The 21988-nt window shown below is 36.3% G+C and overlaps 1 protein-coding gene across 6 annotated transcripts in view; it reads right to left on the bottom strand.

The window, feature by feature from the left end:
* Positions 1 to 21988, bottom strand: part of CEP162 (centrosomal protein 162) — a 99854-nt gene that overhangs the window by 35199 nt on the left and 42667 nt on the right. For all 6 annotated transcript variants that reach the window (XM_027604135.1, XM_027604139.1, XM_027604138.1 and 3 more), the window contains 10 exons: positions 20011 to 20293; positions 18807 to 19065; positions 12309 to 12442; positions 11833 to 12060; positions 11158 to 11298; positions 8933 to 9045; positions 6492 to 6597; positions 3904 to 4030; positions 2530 to 2693; positions 1655 to 1759 (listed from right to left, as the gene is read on the bottom strand). In XM_027604135.1, the coding sequence (XP_027459936.1) occupies positions 1655 to 1759; positions 2530 to 2693; positions 3904 to 4030; positions 6492 to 6597; positions 8933 to 9045; positions 11158 to 11298; positions 11833 to 12060; positions 12309 to 12442; positions 18807 to 19065; positions 20011 to 20293 (1660 nt within the window). The remainder of the gene's footprint in view (positions 1 to 1654; positions 1760 to 2529; positions 2694 to 3903; positions 4031 to 6491; positions 6598 to 8932; positions 9046 to 11157; positions 11299 to 11832; positions 12061 to 12308; positions 12443 to 18806; positions 19066 to 20010; positions 20294 to 21988) is intronic.

Here is a 21988-nt window from a genome sequence, read left to right as displayed (position 1 = left end):
TTTTTTAAATATTCTCAGTGGAAATTAAACTATGGAATATTCCATTAAATAAAAGCATGAGTAAAAAACAGCACATAATCTGAAATTTTCATTATAACATGCATCTAATTAACTAGTCCCATTTTTACTTATATATTATTTAGAAAAGGAGATTATTAATTGCTATTCATTATTCTATAATTAATCTATTTCAGAACATGGCTCCAAAATGATTCTGAATATACTGTGATATACCTTGATTTTAAAATATATGTTAAGGTTTAAAATCATCAGGATAAAAATGTTCATGGGAACAGAATAAGATCTGAAATGTACATGCAGCAAACTACACAAAATACTATTAATGAGTAATATTTTAGAAAGATATAGTTTAAAATGGTAAACCAATAAACTTTTAATGAAACCATTAATAAAAGAGAAAGGTAACCTGTACCAAGTGCTATATTTCTAGTCAATATGGATCATTTCAAGCCTTAATTTTGCTTTTAAGCACGCTTCAGTTTTTTACTCTGACACATTTAGTTCTACATTGTTTCTCTTAAAGTCATCAGGTGGAGAAGAAGTTTCTCTGGTCTTGTTTCTCTCACCGATCCGGATGGCTTCATCTACATTAGCTAATTTAAATCTTCAGCACTGAAAAATAGCCAAGCAATCCTGGACTGTAGTGATTTCAGAATATTTGTAGCTCTTCAAGACACTCTGTCCTATTTCTTTCCTGGCTACTGAGCCCAACTAAAAATCATACCTTTTAATATAAGAACAGGTCCTGTAAAAGTAACAAAGTTAATTTTTTGCTTAGTTTTCCTTCTCTCATAAAACTGGGATAATATTCAGCCCAGTGATGACCTCACAGTTTTGGGTTTGTGAGGGAATAATGGCCGTACATTGAAGTGTCATGATTTGACTACAGATGCATGCTCCCTTTTATGGACAGGGCTGGAAATTCTTATTTTGTTTTAATACTGAGTTATGAATACAAATGTTACATTACAGCTTTAAAAACAGAAGGAGAAAAGTTAATATTCCACCCTACAAAATAACTACTTCAATGAAAAAACATCTTTATCCTAATCAGCATCACTATATGATTTTTGAAAAGGTCTCCCAGCTACCCAGACCATGAAATGAATATTTCGAAACTTGACAGTGAGCAAGAACTCAAAATTAAGGCCAGCTTTTTGGAAGGCTAAATGTTCTATTTCCAGGGCATTTTGCAACACTTCCCAAGCACTTCTAACATGTTCCCAACTCAAGGATCTCCTTTCCTGTACTCCTTTCTCACCAAACTTTCATTAGGAGAAGGAATCCTAACTCTATACCCAGAGTTTTAAAATGCTGCTTGTGTCTAGATGTCTAATAGAGCTGGAATACAAAATAACGTTTCATCCACAGGTCTACCATCCAATGAGGCACAACAGCCTACACATTCTTTATGCAGAAAGACACAGACTATATAAAATGATTTTGTTTACTACTTTTATTACTGTCACTTTATTGTATATCAAGTATTTAAAGGGCAGTTCTATATTAGAATAAATTAATAAAAACAAGAATTTTCAGGTCAATTATATTTTGTAGGAACCACTGAAACGAGAGAAAACAAAAATGCACTGTATATAAAATAACTTAGTGAAAATTTACCCTGAACACATACTTGTCGCTCTAGATCCTGAATTTTTTTGGCATCAGCTGCTTTCTCTTTTAAACGTATCTTCTGCGGAATAGATGGATTTCCAGATTCAGCTTTCAGTTTCTCAACCTATCAAAAGGTAAAGAAAATGTTAAGAAGCATATTTAAAACACACCAGAGAAACCCCAGGAGAGATGCATAATGTATTCATTCATTCATTTATGAATTCCCAGATAGGGCACTGTGCTGGAGATATGGAGGGCAAACAAGATAAGCCTGCTTTCATAGTGCCTGCACTCCAGTGGAGGAGACACATGATAAGCTAATAAATTAAATCAACGAGTAAATTAAATCAACGAGTAAGTAAAATAACTTCAGAGAGTGACAAGTGCTATGAAGAAAATAAAACAGAGTGACAGATTGGGAAGAAAGGTCAGAAGGGGGCAGGATTGGTAGCTCCATTAGATGAGGAGATCAGGAAACGTCTTTTTGGGGAGTAGAAACTGGAGCTGAGACTTGAATGAGGAGTGAGACATGGAAGAAACCAGGCCAGAGTAATCTAGACCAAGGCAACCCGTGGAGCAAGCATGTTCAAGAATCAGAGGGAGGTCTGGTGTGGCTGCAGGAGAGTGACGTGTGGAGTGTGATACATACAGATGAGGCTGGAGAGGCAGACAGGGTTCAGACAATACAGGGACCTGACGGGTTATGAAAAGGAGCTTAGATTTATTCTCAGTCTAATCGAAAACAGACTACACATCTCTAAGAGCAAACCCAAACCAGCTATTTTCATTATTAAAATGTTTAAGGTATTGACTCAATTACACTTATAAGGCTAAGAAGAACTAATTGTTGAATAGGGTTCATCACAGAAATACTTTCTAAAATGATCTTACTACCTCAAGTTTGAGCTTCTCAATTTCTTCATTTGCTTCTTTAAGCCGAACTGCATCTTTATCCAGAAGTTCCTGATTTTCAGCATACCACTGTAATCTTTTTTGCAGACGACTGATTTCTTGTTTATGTGTTTCTTCTAAAATTTTTATTTCGTATAATTTTTCACCTATAAGAAAAAGGAACTCCTGAACTTGATTGTAATTTTCCAAAATATGGAAATAAACTAAATTACATGAAAATCAATGCCTATATAATGAAAGCATTATGAAAAAAAATGATCTTTGCAATGTAATGTCCAGTTTATTAATCAATTAGTAAAGAGCAATGAAGACTATCTTCAAAGTCCAAATCCTCAAATTCATAGCAAAATTGGCTGTGTATAAATTTTTTGATAAATCAGTTATTTTCCCACTTTCATTATAAAAGCAAAGTTGTTTCCATGGGACAATGAATGTTGGATCCAAGAAATAATAAACATGAATTCCTATAATTATATTAAAAATTGCAACGGGAAACAATAGTGTTTACCATGCATGATTTCATTTAATAAAACAAACATGATGGACACTATTATTATTATTATTCTATTTTACAGATGAGGAAAGCAAATGTAATTTTCTTACAAACAGGTAAGTGGATTTTATTGTACATACTTTACACTGAAGATCATAATATCACAGCAGAAAGACCCTCACAAGGGCTCCTCTGATCCACTTTTCTAGCCCTGGGTTCTGTCATCCTAAGCTCCAATCCATAGGCGCACTCAATAACATGCTCAAGAAACACACTCCAGCAACCTCCCTCCATCCCTTCACTTCTGTGTCTTCCAATCTGTCAGGACCCAGCTCAAATGCTACTCTTCCTTAAAAGCCCTGTGTAGTATCATAGTACCATGTCTCATGTTTATTTGTAATTTTTAAAATACTAAACTTTTCTGCATTCTTATCTTACTCTCCTTTGTTTTCCCTTGCAGAGAATGTCACATTTATCCTTGTGTTTTCTATAAACACAGTACAGTGTTATTTGTTCATTTGGCAAATACTTGAGAGCCTAAGTTTCAGACCCAGGGACAAAAAGGCAGACCATGCCCTCAGGAAGGTCACCATCTAGCTAGGGTGACAGACATGAACATGAATAAATACAAGATGCCACAAATTCAAAATAATCCTTGATTTTTTCTGATCCTGCAATTATTCCTGCTAAAACCAATCAAATGTACATACCTATTAATTGGTTTTTTAAAAATTTTCTAAAATTACAACATACTTAAAGGAATAGCATTTTGATTCCTTAAGTAGTAATAGCAACTGTTACTTAAATTCAAGATTAGAACACTTATGAGTATAAAGGTAAACTGTTTCAGCTCAGCGTCTTACCTGTGGCATATGCAATCTGATCTTTGGCTTGGTCTCTCTCTTTCTTCATTTTTTCCAAGTCTACTTCAAGAGCTTGTTTGTCTTGCTTCAGTCTTTTGACGTCTTCCAATAAACTGTTTTTCTCTTTCTTGATAGTCATAGAGTTACAAAAGCAAATTATTTCTAGCCACAAAAAAAATTGTGGTATAGGCTCTCTTTTACCCCATCCATCGTAAATTCTACATACGTATTTTTTATAAATACATAATTATTTTTCCTAAATTTAGTTCTGGTGTCATCATGTTCTTCCACCCCGCCAAATTATTAATAATTCCCCATAGCCTACTAGATTAATTCTAATCATCTAACTCAACATAGCCTAAAGACCTCCCAATGAACTGTTCTCACTTCTCCTGGATTACTACAATAACATCCTAACTAGTGTGCCTCTTCCACTTTTAGCAGCTAGTCTATTCTCACAGTAGCCAAAGAGATTTTAATTAAAAAAATATTGAAGTATAACTGGCATACAATAAATATCCTGTTAGTTTCAGGTGCACATCATAGTGACTTGATATTTTTATACATTATGAAATGATCCCCATGGTAAGTCTAGTTATGATCTCTCATCACACAAAGTTAGTACATTATTGACTAGATTCCCTATGCTGTCCATTACACCCCTGTGTCTTATTTTATAACTGGTAATTTATATTTCACCTGCCCTCCAACACCCCCCACCCCTTTCTGGTAACCAACAGTTTGTTTCCTGCACCTACAAGTCTGTTTTGTTTGCTCGTTTATTTCACATGTAAGTGAAATCATACGCATTTGTTTTCTTTTGACTTATCACTTAGCATGATACCCTCTAGATCCAACCATGTTGTCACTTTCTCCCTATCCTATCTAGCAATCCAGTTAAAACAGAAAAGTTTCTTGACATCTTAGCCCCTTGTGATGGTGGGTGGATGTTTTCCTAGTCTGCTGCCGTACTGAAGGGTAAGGCCAGCTGAACTCCAGGTGTCCTGTCTCCACTTTGCTGTTAAAGCTCCAGCCTGTGGCTACTAAACTGAAGGCCTAGGAGCAGATGTTTACTGTTAGGTTTTTATCCCTCCTCATTTCTGGTCCCTAGAGAGTTCTCTCACTTTCCTGAGAGCTTTTACATTTTGCATTTACAAGATGTTTATTCTATTTTGTCCAGCATTTTCTGATGTTTCTAGTGCAAGTTTTAGTTTCCTATCAGAAAATATTTTCAAAACAGCACTTTTAAAAGGTTGCTAAAAACAATTTGAATAAAGCTGATGTTTGGCTTGAAACCTTACTATGGTTTTCCAAGCCTTCATAAAACACAGTGATATTAATTTCTCTTTTAACTTGCTAATTTTTGAGGCCTACTGGCAAGGGAGTTAGGGAGAGTCCAACTATTCACTCTTTCTTCTAAACCTATCTGCCTAACTACCCTACCTCTTTAATCATGCTATACATGCACACATGCACCTGAAGAAAGTTGCCAAATAGATTCATATTTGAAGCTGCATCTTATATACCACAAAAGCCTGCTAAACATGTTATTAAACCAGGGTATGTTTACATTTCTACGTAACAAAACTTTATATAATTTCTCGTTAAAAAGTGTACGTATTTGGCATTTTTCTAATTCATACAGTCATTCAAATAGGTTAGAAGGGCTTTTTTAGTTTCATGCCATGGTTCTTAATGGGAGGGAGTGGGGAGAATTAACTACATCCCACAGGGGACAAGTTCGGAAATGTGGCAGTGAGCACATACTTCCTGGGGATAGGGATGACAAAAATAGTGCAGTACATGGAACTGTTCTGCCTAAAATAAAATTAACTTGCCCCAAATTCCAAAACATCTCCCACTGGTAAATACCGCTTTAGAAAATTCTAAGCCATATCCTTTATAATATGATTCAATAAAAATAAAGAAAAAAGTTATGGAGCTGCTATTGTATTTCACGTCTGTGTTAAGTACATGGGAAGCAAATATTTTGTAGACATAGTCTCTGCCTTCTAGAAGTGCACAGTTCATTGAAGACTGGTAAAAAGCCACTTAACGTTTTAAGCTGAATAATCACCTTCAAAGTATTTTCCTATTTTAGCTTACATTTCTAATAAGGAATTTTTGAAATAAGGTATATCTGCCCTAAGTAAGGTTATGCCTCCAGTATGGCTCCATCTGATGATCACTAGATGAGAGGCTGGATTATAAAGAGGATACATGGAGCACTGAGTGTTATACGCAAACAATGAATCATGGAACACTACATCAAAAACTAATGATGTAATGTATGGTGATTAACATAATAAAATGAAAAAAAAACTAATGATGTACTGTATGGTGACTAACATCATAAAATTAAATTAAATTAAAAAAATAAAATAAAGAGGATGCAATCGAAAACCAGTACTATGTCATTTTCTCTAAGGTCACATGTATATTAAATGCTAATTTCAGATATACCTAAATTTTTTAATGGTATGAAATTTATAACAGATTTTATCTATTCATAAATTACAAAAACAGATTTTTTTTTACACATACGGAAATTTTAATAATAAATTCTTTACTATACTTATGCAACTTACCTGTGCCACCCGTAGTTCTGCTAACAGATCTGTAAAATTCTGGGTTTTGGTGGGCTCTGAATCTTCAACTACTTGAGACAGGAAACGACTTTTGTGCATCTGTTCTCTGATTTATTTTGAAAAATTACAATATTTTTTTAAACAAAGTACTCCTTTCAATGCAAAATACACAATTCTTAAAATTAAAAAAATCTAATGGACATTGCAACTATTTGAGCCACTGAAGAAAAAAAGGTTATTTAGTCTAAACATTAAAATAGTAAAATAGTAAAAGAGGTATAAGGGAGATGTTTATTCAACTTAAAAGAATCAAAACACTAACGTCTTGCTTTCTTTATAATATAAAAATACCTTCTACTAATTCTCAGAGAAACAAAACCCAATGTGCGAGAAAGATGTGCTGCATTTCTCCTGTGGTGTTACATCTTCCCTGCTACATCATTCTAGACTCCTTTCTAAGAGACACAAATCACCAATCATACACATGGTAAATGACAAACAAAACCAAACACAGTCTATTATTTGGAGTTAGAATCAATTTTTCTGGTTTTCCAGAAACATTATACAAGGAGTTTAGGACTGTATTTAAAATCATCTAATCCTAATGTAAAGAAACCCTCTATTTCATTGTGAAAGTGCATTTAAAGCTTCAGTCTGGGATCCGGGAATAGATCTCTTTTAAACCCATGTAATATAAGATGTGATATTTTAGAATGCTTTACTGAAGCATACTTGATTGGAAAGAAATCAGATATAAATGCTTTCATGCATCAGAACTGTGCAGATTATCACAACTGGCTTGGGGTCATACATTCTTGGGGTCATACATTCAAGGCCAAAGAAGCTGCTGCTGCTGCTTCTTTTTTTTTTAAGATTTTATTTATTTATTCATAAGAGACAGAGAGAGAGAGAGAGTGGCAGAGGGAGAAGCAGGCTCCCCGCTGAGCAGGGAGCCCGATGTGAGACTCGATCCCAGGACCCTGGGATCATGACCTGAGTCAAAGGCAGACGCTTAACCATCTGAGCCACCCAGGTGCCCTCTTTTTTTTTTTTTAAGATTTTATTTATTTGGGGCGCCTGGGTGGCTCAGATCATTAAGCGTCTGCCTTCGACTCAGGTCATGATCCCAGGGTCTTGGGATCGAGCCCCACATTGGGCTCCTGGCTCAGCGAGGAGCCTGCTTCTCCCTCTCCCTCTCTCCCTGCTCATGCTCTCTCTCTCTCTCTCTCTGTGTGTGTCTCAGATGAATAAATAAAATCTTAAAAAAAAAGATTTTATTTATTTATCTGTCAGAGGGAGAGAGAGCACAAGCAGGGGGGACAGCAGGGAGAGGGAAAGGGAGAAGCAGGCTCCCCGCTGAGCAGAGAGCCTGATGCAGGACTCGATCCCAAGACCCAGGGATCACAACCGAGCTAAAGGCAGACGCTTAACTGACTGAGCCACCCAGGCGCCCCCAAAGAAGCTTCTTCTAATAACAATCCCATCTAAGTGATCAGGTGTCTATGTGAAGTGACACATAACTGGTGAGCCATTTCCTAAAAGATAGTACCCTAACTTACCCATGTTTATGAGTTCAGCTTTTTCACTTAATATGTTAAAGTTGGATGTAGTATTATCTAAAAGATCTTACAGATCTTACAGTCTGAAATAGGATTCCTAAGTAGGTGCTGGTGCTCCCTGAGCCTGCCGGGCCGAGTGCTGGTTAATAACAACTCACAAGTTCTTCTCTGGAGAAATGCCCTCAGCCAAATAGCAGCCTCTGCCCCCTGGCCTAGAGGATATCCCCCACTCTCTTCCTGGGGCATACCTCACCCAGGGACTGACTAGTTTGAGGGTATAAAAGATTGCTCCCCTTGCCTCAAGTGGGACCAACTCTGTGATCGAATCTGTTTTCCTGAGCTTTCTGGTAAGAACAGCATAAATAAAGCCAGTCTCTGGCTAAGACCACGTTCTTACTTACCTTCCCTCCCCTTATCCCATCTTGCTTCTCTTGTTCCCCTTCTCCTTAGGGTTATCCTCCCAGAAATCACCTCCATAAGGATCCCTACCTCAGGCTCTACTTCTACAGAACCTGACCTAAAACATTAAGTGATAGTTATATGATACATATATTTTTAGTATGATTAATCACATGGTTCCTTAGGAAATGGCTAAGCATCTCAGGCTTAATGACTGATCAAGAGGAATACTGTATATTCAATTTCCTAAAACTGATGTGAAACTCAAATATGAGTATGCTAAAAATACTAAAATATGTACTACTAGCCATTTAGTACTAAAAGAAAAATATACTGAATCTTAAACCTATAAAAGTTACAAACCATAAATAAGTGTAAATTTTTTTCAGTTCTAAGTAAAAATAAATGTATTTTTAATATAACAATAAAATGTTTAGAAATAGTCCACATATATTTGATTTTACGAATTCAAAAAGAACTTACTTTAAGGAAGCTAACTCACTGAATAAACTCTGGTTTTCCTTGAACATTCGCTCCTCATTTTTCTTGTTTTGTTCTTGGAGATCTTTCACTTGATTATACAATCTTTCATTTTCCTTTTTATAAACAGAAAATTACATTTTAGTTAATAGTCATTGGTACTTACATAAGTATTTATGCTCACAACAGATACATCCTTTAAACGTTTTCAAAGTCTTTTAAGTTTATTTAGTTTTGAGTAAGCAAAATCTTTTTAAAACTCTTTATATCATCTCAGAAGAAAACCTGTTACCTGAAAACAATTCTTTCCAAAATGCTTACTTGAAAAACAAAGTTGCAAAAATTCCCAAGATCCTAATTCAGTGTAAGGCGCTATATTTCACAGGAGTAACCAGGCTGAGTGGCTACAGAAATAACTACAGCCTAACTGTGTGGACTAGGGGCAGAAAGGCCCACTGGGACTGTCTGCATCCTCTTTTTTCTGATTCTAGCCTGGCTTCCTGCAATGAGGTAACTGGATATAGACAGCCACGATGGGCTTCCATGCTTGTTTCTGGAACTTTCTGTGAGCAGGGAGTTAGAGACCAGGTATTTCTGAAAGTGTAAGGACAAGGCAAAGCAGATACTAGGCCCAGTTCTCCCCTAGCCTTGGACTAAAGAGTGACTCAAACCAATCCGTGCTTAGGTGCTGGGGCTTATTAACTTTTTTAAAAATTAAGAATCTGGTGAAAACCAAGGACCTTTGAGGACCTAATAAAAACCATGGACTGTCTCACCATGTCTGGCCTAGTGCTTGCTAAGATGGTCTGTGCTTAAATACCTGCAATGTAATGTATACAGATATGCAAGTTTTGTGTTATATTTGTGGGAGAAGGTGGTTGGCATCCTTATGGGTCTGTGACATACTCCTTAAAAATGTGTGCTCTCAGGGCACCTGGGTGGCGCAGCTGGTTAAGTGAACAACTCGTGGTTTTGGCTCAGGTCGTGATCTCAGGGTCAGGGGATCGAGCCCCATGCTGGGCTCCATACTCAGCACGGAGTCTGCTTGGGATTCTCTCCCCCTCTCTTTCTACTGTTCCCCCCTCCCTGCCCCATACTCTTGCTCTAACAAATAAATAAATCTTAAAAAAAACCACCAAAAAACAGAAACAGGTGTTCTCTACAGCAAGATCACAATGGCAGGCAAAGGATTTGGAAGGTTCTCACTAACTCTAGGGCAGTGTGCCCTACAAAATCAGTACTAGTTCATCTATAGGAAAGTTATGAATCACTGATAGGACAATGCTTTCTCTGGTTATCCTCAGATGACAATGCTTATTATTGACAGGCTTAATGTTTAAAAGTCAAAAGAGAAAACGTTAATGAGTGAGAAAGAGAAGGGGAAGGGAGTAAGGGAAAAAAGGGGAGGAAACTAAGATGAAGTTTTATGCTGGAGATCACTAAACCTGTCCTGGCTGACTGGCTAGTCAGCATTACCAAGAATCCATCACACATGGCAAATATTTGCCTTCTTGTAGGACACACAGATTTTTTTCTCATTTAATTCAAATTTTTTCACTCTCAGCACACTGGCCATTAATTTCAGATTTGTATTTCTGAATATAATACCAAAACTAATCAATATAATCTACTGAAAAGCATTACAGAAAACTAAAGAAGAAAAGGGCAGTGTCTAAGGAATACGGCTATTAAAAATAGTTAACAGGCAACATTCACTAATTGGTTACTGGGTGCCAGGTACTAAGAGGTTGGTTTGCACTTTTATTTTTTTTGCACTTTCATATTTTAATTTCATAACCATCATACGAGGCAGCTACTGTTATTACCATCCCCACTCAGAGATGAGGAAACTGGCTTAGAGAGGTGAAGTGATTTGCCCAAGGCTGCACTGCAAGAGGTGGAGGGAGGACTAACACTGGATTCTTTTTTTTAATTATTATTATTAACATATAATGTATTATTTGTTTCAGGGGTACAGGTCTGTGATTCATCAGGCTTACACAATACACAGTGCTCACCACAATACATACCCTCCCCAGTGTCCCCATGCTCTTAACCAGCTTAATTACATGCCTATGAAAAATGTTCAGACTAGTCAAATTATTAATCATTTTTGCCAGAATTCCTGTTACCCGCTACATAAGCACAGAAATATTTTAATATGCCTTACTTTTTATAATCAAAGGATCTCAAGAACAAATTCACAAAGTGCTGAAAAATCACCACACCTGTTGATATCCTTGAAGAAGCGTCTCTTGTTCCTGTATTTCTTTTTGAATTTGCTTCAATTTTTCTTCAGTGACAGTATCAGCTGTTTCTCCAAAATGTAACCATCTCTGCTTTTTGTTTGTTTCTTCAAAGCTACTTAACTTTGAGAAAATACAGACATTATTTTATTTAGGAAAGGAGATGATGAAGTGAGAGATGAGAAGAATAACAGAAAACTCAAGGTGCATAGATCTAAAACTGTCCTATAACTACAATGGAATTAACACCAACTAGCTAAATCATTACAATGTGATGTTTTGTGCTGATGGTTCTGGTGATGAGAGTAACTCAGAAATGCTACAGAGTGTCATTCTCTGAATCTAGGCCTTCTATAGCAGTTCTTTCTGAAACTGTCTTCTTTGAAGGTCATAGTGAACTAAGGGATTTGTTTTCAAAAAGGACTGCTAACAGAAGAAAAATACCAAAATGAGCCAATTTAAATTTTGATTTTTTCCCAGTGGGTTCGATTTAGGCTCTGTTGTGAGGAGGCAGTCTTGGCAACCATGTTCATATTTTATACAGCAAACACATCAGGTCAAGACAGTCCCAGAAACAAAGGATGACAACGCATTTTTGCAGGGAGTACAAGTTCTTTTTAATCAATAAAAGGAGAAACAGGACAATGTGTCTAGTACCTTGGCTTGAAGAATGTAATTGTCTTGGTTCAGTCTGAAGAGTTCCTTTTCCTGTTGTCTCTTTAGTTCTTCCATCTTATTTTCCAGCTCTCTCTCTTTTTCTGAGAATGTAACTTTAATTTGCTCAATTAGCGCTTGTGCACCCCTCCATTTTTCCTCTGCTTCCTGAACTCTTTTAAACATAATTAACTCGGTCTCCTTGTTCTCACCATGGTATCCTGAAGAATCCTTTTAAGGAGAAGCATTACTTCATTATAGTATATTTACATACTAGGTTTGAACACAGGTGGTTAGAAAAAAAAAAAACAATGAATAAAAATGACATGGTTAACAATGTTCTGCTATGGAAAGAAATCAATAAATTTTCAGTAAGATTAGCACATCATGCTTGATGCAAAACAAATTTCATTATTTATTAGTTTTAATATTATAAAACAGAAAAAATTATGAATGTGATTTTGAAATTCAATACTTACATTCTGAAACTGAACACAGTAATCAGTTTCTGTAGAATCTTCAGCCTTCTTAGGAGTAGCCGGGCAACTTTCAGTTTTGGGAGCTGCTTTACCCAAAGCTGCAGGCTTGATGACTTTTGTTCCCGATAAGATTTCTAAATATTGTAAACAAAGGACAGAAGCACCACAAATGCAAACAAAGTTGACTGTGTATTCAGCAATCATGTAACAATAAGCACTAATACAATGGGAAAGTAGGATAGAAGAGGGTCTGGAAAGAGGCAGGGGTCTAACTGTAACACGGCTGTTTCACTGCAGTCAGAACTGCTGCCCATAATCAACATTTCACTCAATCTGACAGAGAAGGCTAATTGACCCAAGAGTCATATCAAATGATAAACGGAGCTAAAAAAATGTGAGGAGAATGTGGGTGGACAGGGATAATTTCAGGCCTTACTAATTTCAAATACTATTCTTTAAAATAGTCAGTCACAGCAATAACAAATAAGAATATCCAAGTGATGAATCAAAGAGAAGCTGATTAACTTTACGAAGCACTTCAGTTCAAATTAAGGGTGCTTTCAAAGCACACTTTTCATAAATAATGTGTATCAAGATATAGTATCAGAGGAATAATATAAATTGCATGGAAACTTTATAACAGCTAGTCTAAATCTGACTTAAAAGTAAAATTATAGGGCGCCTGGGTGGCTCAGTTGGTTAAAGCGACTGCCTTCGGCTCAGGTCATGATCCTGGAGTCCCCGGATCGAGTCCCACATCGGGCTCCCTGCTCAGCAGGGAGTCTGCTTCTCCCTCTGACCCTCTTCCCTCTCGTGCTCTCTATCTCTCTCATTCTCTGTCTCTCAAATAAATAAATAAAATCTTAAAAAAAAAAAGTAAGATTATAATACTGCTATAAAACCCTGATAATTATATTGAATTAAAAAAATGTGATTAATGTATGTTCTGGTCAAATTTTCAGCTTTTAAGGTACCTCATAAATCCCCAAACAGTAGGAATAATTCTAAGGCCAATTAATTACTCAGTAAACAATAAAAAGAATGTTTATGAGAAATACCTTGAAGAGATCTTGAGGCCCATATTCAAATACTACAAGCTGAACAGTCAGTAAACATTCATTTATCTGCCTTAGAGGTAAATGAAGAATTTGAAATTTATATTTTTAAATATAATTTCTTCAAGATGCTAACTTTTAAGTGTAAAGTTTACTTTTTCATTAAAAGTGAAAAAATACATGGTTATTAAAGATTTGGAAAATACAGAAAAGTCAAAAAAAGAAACAAGTAAGATTTCTTTCTAATCTTTTTTGCAGGCATTCAGTGGTTTTCTTTACAGAGTAGTAGTCATATGTAATTGGACTATTCCGTGTAGAAGGTTTTCTGGAGAACTTAAAGTGTTCAAAAAGAAACAGTCATTGTAAAAGCTGGCATTCATCCTTCCAAGTCACTGGAGATCCATTAATGTGGCCAGTGAATGAGGTGTGATCTGCTAGCACTGTCATTCTCCCCAGGAAGTGGCAGCTAAGGGTGGCAGGTGGTTCTTATTCAAGTTGTAGTCAGCCAATGCTTTCATACCAGAATTCTCTCTTCTTGAATTCTTAATTTTGATTTCTCTAAGAAATTATTTTTAGTAATAGTACATAGACAGTATCTTTTTCCTTTATACATGAAAATTTGCCTGGATAGAAAACTTAAATATGAAAACATTGCAGAATTTGGACCTCATGAACCCTTCTTGAAAAAACAATGGATTAAGAAAATTTAGTCAAAAAATAAGCCAATCAAAATAATTCCACGATGGAGAAGCTATGGCTAAGGGATCTGTGAAAAGCATTCCATCTCTTTAATAATCAGAACGAAGACCTAAATTCAAAAGCTGAGGGGAATTAAGGTTGCAGGATAAAATATAATAAATAAACTTGAACAAGGAAAAATGAAATCAACAAAAATGAGTAAAAGGAATGTGAGTGGGGGATATAAGAGTTTTACTACCTTATATTTCACAGAAGGGAAAACTGATAACGTATAAAGTTGAAAATGCAGTTAAAAGCAGCATGATTCTGGCAATTTTTTGAGTGGTTTTCAAAATCTGTTTTCTTAAAGGGTTCTTTTGGGATATAATATTTCTTAGGATGAAGTTTCTTTTTCTTACAGATTTAAGAAAAACTAAGTCTAATGTTTTATTTAAAAGAACCTGTAGGGGCATCTGGGAGGCTCAGTTGGTTGAGCATCATGTCCGACTCTTGATCATGGGTGCGAGACCCAAGTTGGGCTCCCCGCTTGGGAGTCTCTCCCTCTCTCTCCCTCTGCCCCTCTTCCCCACTCATGCACTCTCTCAAAAATAAATAATATTTAAAAAAAAAACTTGCAAAGAGTGATCCTGTTCTTATAAAATGTTTTGTCCATTTAGCCATATATCTGCCTCTCTCCTTCCATCCACCATCTATGCTTCCTTCTATCTGTATAAGGACATACACATGAGAAGCATGAAATGATGCTCACTCAGTGTGACACCCATTGCTTCTTGCTAAATGATTGCTTTCTTTTTACTTTTCTATATTTTTAAATTTAAGTAATGAGCAACTATTCCTTTTTTGACAAGAAGCTTATTAGTCTAGGGGTGCCTGGGTGGCTCAGTTGGTTAAGCGTCTGCCTTTGGCTCAGGTCATGATCTCGGGGTCCTGGGATCGAGCCCAGCGTTGGGCTCCCTGCTCAGTGGGGACTCTGCTTTTCCCTCTGCCCCTCCCCCCAAGCTGTGCTCTTGTGTTCTCTCTCTCTCAAATAAATCTTAAAAAAAAAAGAAGTTATTAGTCTAAAAATAAAAACGTAATAGGCAAAGAAAATTAATTTAAAATAAAAAGGAAAACAACCACACAGCAGGTACTGCTAATTGCCAATCTCCTCTTTCCTATTAATAGAAACCTCCCTATTAATTTTGCCCTGGGCAGCAATGTACCCAGCTGAAAATACTCATCTCCCTGGACTCCAGGCAACTGAGGGTGGCCATGAGATCAAAATTCAGGCTAATAAGATGAAAGCAAAAGTTTCTTACATGGTGTTTCCAGAAAAGTCACTACTTCCCTGATGAAGAAGTCGATGATTTAACTGGCATGGACCTTTTACTTTTTACCTTTCCTCCTGACCCAGCCTGGAGGCTGAAATAGCCACCTTGTTATAATGAAGACAAAAGTCACAGATAAAGGATTTTGCAGCAGGAAAGAAGAAGGGATCTGGCTCTTTGCACAGTGGTACCAGGTCTGAACTGCCTATTCCTGCCTTCTTGTTACATGAAAAAGAGAAACTCTGAGTAAGCCCCAGCACCTGGCTTCTTTTTCATCCTAAGGTTTATTCCAAGTGCATTCTCTAGACTTTCTGAACACTAATCTGTCTCTCAGAGTCCGCTTGTTGGAGAACCCAACCTGTGACAAGTAACAACAATCCCAAAGGAATTAAAATTCTTCTGAATAAAACTAAAATTGCTCTGGGAGAATTTTACAATAAAAAGAGATTTAAAAAATCATAATAAGTCTAATGAAAAAAAAGTAACTTAGTATGAAAATGGACAGTCAAGGTTTATCATTGTACTTTAATATAAATTCTACTGTTTTATTTTTATTTTGGTAGTCACAAATACCATAAAATTTTGAAACAGGAAAAAATACTCATAAAGGTATTGTTGGTTTCCTCTATCAACCTCTCAATCACGCCCCTCGTTTCTTTTCCACCCACTGTGACATTACTTCGGTCTTCATTCTTAGTAATTTCAATATACTCACAGTCATCCTTTCAACCCTTGGCTCTTGGGTCCACTTAACCTCTCCACCTCAGCTACTTACTTCCATTGGTATACTCTAGGCCGTTTCTCTACTAGTAACACAATCACTTCTAATCTCAGTCTTAGGCATTTCTTCTCTATCAATCCTAGCTCCCACTTCATGCCCTCTGGTATTTGGATTCCATCAATCCTTTAACCCCAACAGTACTCATAGACGGTCGATCCTACCTGTTTCATACTGTATGACACCACTTGATGTCCTTTCTTCCTTACTCAATTTGAAGTCCACCTACACCATTAGCTCTCTTCTTGCTCCTCTCAGTTCACTGCACTCATTTGGCAAAAACCACTCTTCTTGGTAAATCCAACTATACAACTACCCAACACCTGCAATCATGTAGCAAAATGTGGACATGCACAAACACACACACACACACACAAGTACGTTGCCTGGTATCAATTTAAATCCATAATCACTAACTTCAAGAAGACTCTGCTGCGGGCAATCTAGTCCTCCAGGATGGCTATTTCATCTCTTCTCTTCTCTCCTCTAACACTCCTACCCCATCCTCAATGCCAGCTAATGATACTATGTTTTATTTCTCAGAGAAAATGGAAGCAATCAGAAGAAATCATCCACATTCTTTCACCACGTCTACCCACCCACCATATCTGTGTCACGTCCTCCCCTTTCCCATCTGCTTGCACAGATGAATTGTCCACGCCTCTATCTGGAGCCAATCCTTTCAATGAACTCTAGATTCCATTACAGTTCCTCTACTCAAGGACACTGCTCTAGCAATTCTTCCCCTCTCACCACCATGAATCTACTCAAATCTTTCCAAAATGCATAAACATACTATTAGGCATACTATTATTCCTACCGTTAAAAAAAAAAGCAAAACAAAAAGCTGTCCTTGACTCTACTTCCCATGCCAGCTACTACCCCATTTTTTTCTGCCTTTTACACTCTTTCCTCCTGGTCCATAAAGCATCCAGTTCCCTCCTATTCTCATTCGGCCCGCCTTTAACAGCCACATAACCATGGGAACTGTCCAGTTTACTGATGACCTCCTCCATGCTAAACCCAAAGGTCAGTTCCCAGTTTCCACTTTCCTTTCTCTTTCAGCAGCAACTGACAAATAAATCAATTCTCCTTTCTTCACTTGGCTTTCAGGATCCCACATATTCAGGTTTCTTCCAACCTTACTCTCTTCTCTTTGCAGGTTACTCCTCTTCTCCCTGACTTCCTAAGGTTAGCATGCCCACAGCTCAGGCCTCGGTCTGTTTTTCTTCTATAGCAATGCTCACTCTCTTTGTCAGTCTCATGGTTTAAAAACCATCTATATTAGTTTTTTTATTTTTTTAAGATTTTATTTATTTCCAGAGAGAGAGAGAGAGAGAGAGCACAAGCAGGGGGGAATGGCAGGCAGAGGGAGAAGCAGGCTCCCTGCTGAGCAAGGAGCCCAACATGGGACTCGATCCCAGGACCCTGGGATTATGACCTGAGCAGAAGGCAGACACTTAACCAACTGAGCCACCCAGGTGTCGCCCATCTATATTAGTTTTCACAGTAACTCCTAAATCATATCTGCAGTCTACACCTCCCTCTTGAACTCTAGAATTTCTATCTAATTAGTTCCTTGTTGTCTCCACTTGCATGTAGAACAGTCATTTCAAAAACAAGAGAAAATAAGGCAATACAAAAGACTTTGTAGGGGAAGGAATTAGAGGTTCACAGGTTAAGAACAAGATGAAAGGATGCTTGCATTAATCCTACAGAATTATATTCCTGTCTCTACAGAATAACTACCTCCTGCTGGTATTCTCCTCTACTCTGACATAAATCAACCTTGGCCTTCCTTTTCATCTTAGATGCACAGGTTGCTGCAGCAAATACACACAACACAAAGGCAGGAGAGAGTCTTTAATGCCTAAAGAATTTAAAATAGAGTTAAAGTGGTCCTGGACTTAATATCTATTGTCTTAGGCAAAAGCAAGGAAAGACATTTCAAGCTAGAAATGAATTTTCCAGTGAGGACAGTTCTCTTCGTGACAACTATCACCATATAACAATGATCAAATTGGTCACCTATTAAATTTAATCACAAAGGGAAGGACAAAATGCTTCTGGCTCCAGAGCTCTCCCTTCCTCACTGGAATTTAATGGCAGTAGAAATATTGGTTTGATCTGAACATTTCTATTCTTTTAATAGCTGCATGGGCTCCTAAGTTGAAAATTATCCTTTCCTACTGTCACTATAAATGACTGCATTAGGAAATAACAGAGGCACTGCGATATATAAAAATACGCATTATGTGCTATATAAAACATCCAGCCTGGCTCAGTCTATACTGAACCAATATCCAAATAATCTCTATAATCAACCTTCATTTGTAGGTTGCCATTTGCATTCTGAATTTGTAGTTCTTCTCTGGTAAACACTGGATATTCCAAAGTGAACCAGATGAGGATGGGTTTGACTCTCCTACTCACTTCCCATACTTTGGGAGTGTCATTCAGGAAAGCCTAGAGCCAATGACCAAAATCCTCCTGTAAACTGAATCTTTCAGAATGGAATATCCTATCTTAAGATGAATTCTTTCCTATGAAAATAAAAGTTCACAGAAGGAGATAAAGAAATAGGGAAAGCAGAGAACAAGGAAAGTGAAATAATATACTATATGCACAGAACTCTATTACGAAAAGAGCACATAATTACCTTTTTTCCTAGCTTGATTTGAAGTGGGAATGGATCTCAAGTTTTTGCTTTTCATAATGTCCTTTGAAGTTTTCTTTTCAAGAGTAGGAAAAGTCTTGAATGGTGAACTGGATTTGCCATAGCCTGAGCTCCTAACTGATGCATATAATCCACTCTGGGGTTTTCTTTGAAGTAATGGAGGTGCACTTTTGGCCTTCTTGCATGGTACCTGTTTACCAGTTACAGCCCCTTCTTCTCCAGAACCGAGTTGTTTAAAAGTCTGCACACAAGTAGCAACTTTTTAGGACTTAAATAAACTTCAACTATAGTTGTAAATGAAGATTTAACAGATCACAAAACCACAGTGATTACTAAATGATAGTTTGTATTATATTATATACATATAATATTACATACATTATATATATATATAATATATATTATTATATTATAAGGCAAACCACTACACATTGAAGTTCTCAAAGTCTAACTCATCAGAATTTTAGTATTTTGAAGCACATCTTCACAGTCAGGAGTAAAACAAAGCAAAATAAGAGAACAAAATAAGCTTGCCAGAAAACAAGATGTGTAATTACTAGAATTAATATAGAAGAGAAGAGGAAAGAATATGTTTTCAGATGACATAAAATTTTATCTTTTTTTCTCCAGAAGTCTCAAGATAAAAATGTATTAATACCCTGTCTTATTCCACAAAAAACTGGAGACAGTTTATGGTAAACACGTAACTTAAAACTGTAAAATAAAACCAGAATATTGAGATCAAGGAAACTATAAATCAGAATAGATCAAGAACAGAAGAAAAAGGAACAGTGAAATATAACTTTCTCAACAGCTGCTAATAGCATTTATATAAAATGCCAACTTACCTGCTTTTGTAGAACACACACTACTGGAAAGATTTAAAAAGCACTAGAATGATGAATAAACTTTAGTTTCTTGTGCTACTCAAATCCTGGACTATGCTTATTAAAAACAAATGAAGAATGTAAAGAATGGCTTCCAAAAGAAAGCTAATGCTATGGTGGTATTTTAAAATTTGGGGACTATGGGATGTTGTAATAAATACTGCTCACAAATATCCAGGATCTATGTGGAGGTTAGTATGCAATCAATCCCACTAGCTTAAGAAGTACCTACTTATCAATAGCATTTATATAACTTCATTTATCAATATTTCAAATCAACTTAGATTATAAACACTTACTTTATTTATTTTGTCACCCTGAGGCAATGACGAAGGACCAACAGATAGTTTTTTCCTCAAAATATCAAGATACATTTTATCTATATGTTCTTCTGTATTATTTACTCCTGGACAGCCATTTTCTATACCTTTATTTGTTGTCTTTTGTAAAACCACATTCTCTTCATTTCTGTCAAAAAATTCTTTCACATTTCGTGGCTCTTGAGATATAATATTTGGGTTCGTCTTAAGGGATAAAGGGCTAACAAATTCAGTTTCTTTTCTATCAGCCAGTTTCTTATAGCTATAAAACAAAACAGAGAATGAACCCTAAGTGACTCCTCAAATATCAATTATATATACATATACCATACATATCACATATATTTACACACACAAAATATAATATTTATATTTTATTATGTATATTATTATTTATATATAATATTTGTAACCACTCAAATTAGGATATTAATGTCAAACATATTATCTGTAATTCTGGTTAGCAGAGTATACTCATATAGTGTCCCATAACTCTTTTAAATTTCAGATAATTTAATGCAGTATAAACTGGATGACTCTGAGACCTACTTCAAAGGAAAGACAAACCAAGCAAGACTGAGACTGTTTTTGTGTAAGAAAAAATAAAAATTGAATTTCTAATGAACTCTGTAATTAATCTTTTATCCATAATATCATGTCAGCATGCATTTGAGGCATGAAAAACATTTTACACATTTTTAGAAGAAACTAAAGAATAATTTATGTCAATGAGAAATAGAGTATAAATATTAAAAAGCATAAATTTCATCACAGTATAGGAAAAATTTTAAAGTAAAACAGGAAAATCACTAGTATCTTGAAATAAAATTATGTCTGTGGTTTAAAACACTTAAATACAATGTAATATTTCAGACCATTCAATTTTTTTTTTTTTTTAGAGATCTTATTTATTTGACAGAGACACAGCAAGAGAGGGAACACAAGCAGGGGGAGTGGCAGAGGAAGAACAGGCTTCCCGCGGAGCAGGGAGCCCGATGCAGGGCTCGATCCCAGGACCCTGGGATCATGACCTGAGCCGAAGGCAGACGCTTAACGACTGAGCCACCCAGGCACCCCTCAATTTTTAAAATAGAGAAAATATCCCTTAAGGAAATGTTCTACATGTGGTTAAATATCAGTATAGCATAGGGGCTCCAAAAATATGGATAGTGTTATTTTCAAACTGAGTAATCATGGTCTATTAGGTCATTTAATTTTGTAATTTATAAAATAAGATGTCATTTATAAAATAAAGTTTAAGAGGCTACTATTTTCTTGTAAGATAGACCGGCTTCTCAGTAATTGTTAGGCCTTTCTAAAGTAGTTGGAATCATCAGAAAATATAATAGTTCTTTCCTTCTTCAGGTAGCAGAACCTGGCTAGAAGCTCATCAAAACTGTCTCCTGTTCTTTCTGCATACTAACTAAACTACATTTCCTCGCCTCCCTGAATCTAGTTGGGGCCAATTACTAGTTCTTGCCTTTAGAATGTGAGTGCTATGGTGACAAGAACCTAAGATACGTGTCACTGGCTCAGTGGCTGGGTTTTGGGTGGCAAGGAAAATGATACTAGAAGCTGGAGAATGGCAACCTATGTTTTACAGTGACAAAACATTTGCCAAACAATCACCTACAATGGTTTATAAGGCAGATCACATGGCTACTGAGTCTGGGTACTAAGAAAAATGGCAGGAGAGTTTCTAAGTGCTAGCTACTATTGACTACTTTTGACAAGATACTAAAAGAAAGATATGACCTCAGGATAAAAAAGGGCCAGTTTATAAGAAGAAATCAAAGAAAACAGAGAGAGTCTAGAAACTCAGTGCCTCTAAGGTTTATTCTCTGTGAACCTAACAGTAGGATTCAGGATTGAAAAATGCTATGAAAAAGCAGGATTTCATGAGACTTCTAAGTTGAAAAGAGTGACTCAGTCCTTTGACAAAGATCATACTAAAGGA

The sequence above is a fragment of the Zalophus californianus genome, chromosome 7, assembly GCF_009762305.2.
Source record: "Zalophus californianus isolate mZalCal1 chromosome 7, mZalCal1.pri.v2, whole genome shotgun sequence".
Taxonomy (NCBI): Eukaryota; Metazoa; Chordata; class Mammalia; order Carnivora; family Otariidae; genus Zalophus; species Zalophus californianus.
This window is presented reverse-complemented; position numbering and strand designations above follow the sequence as displayed.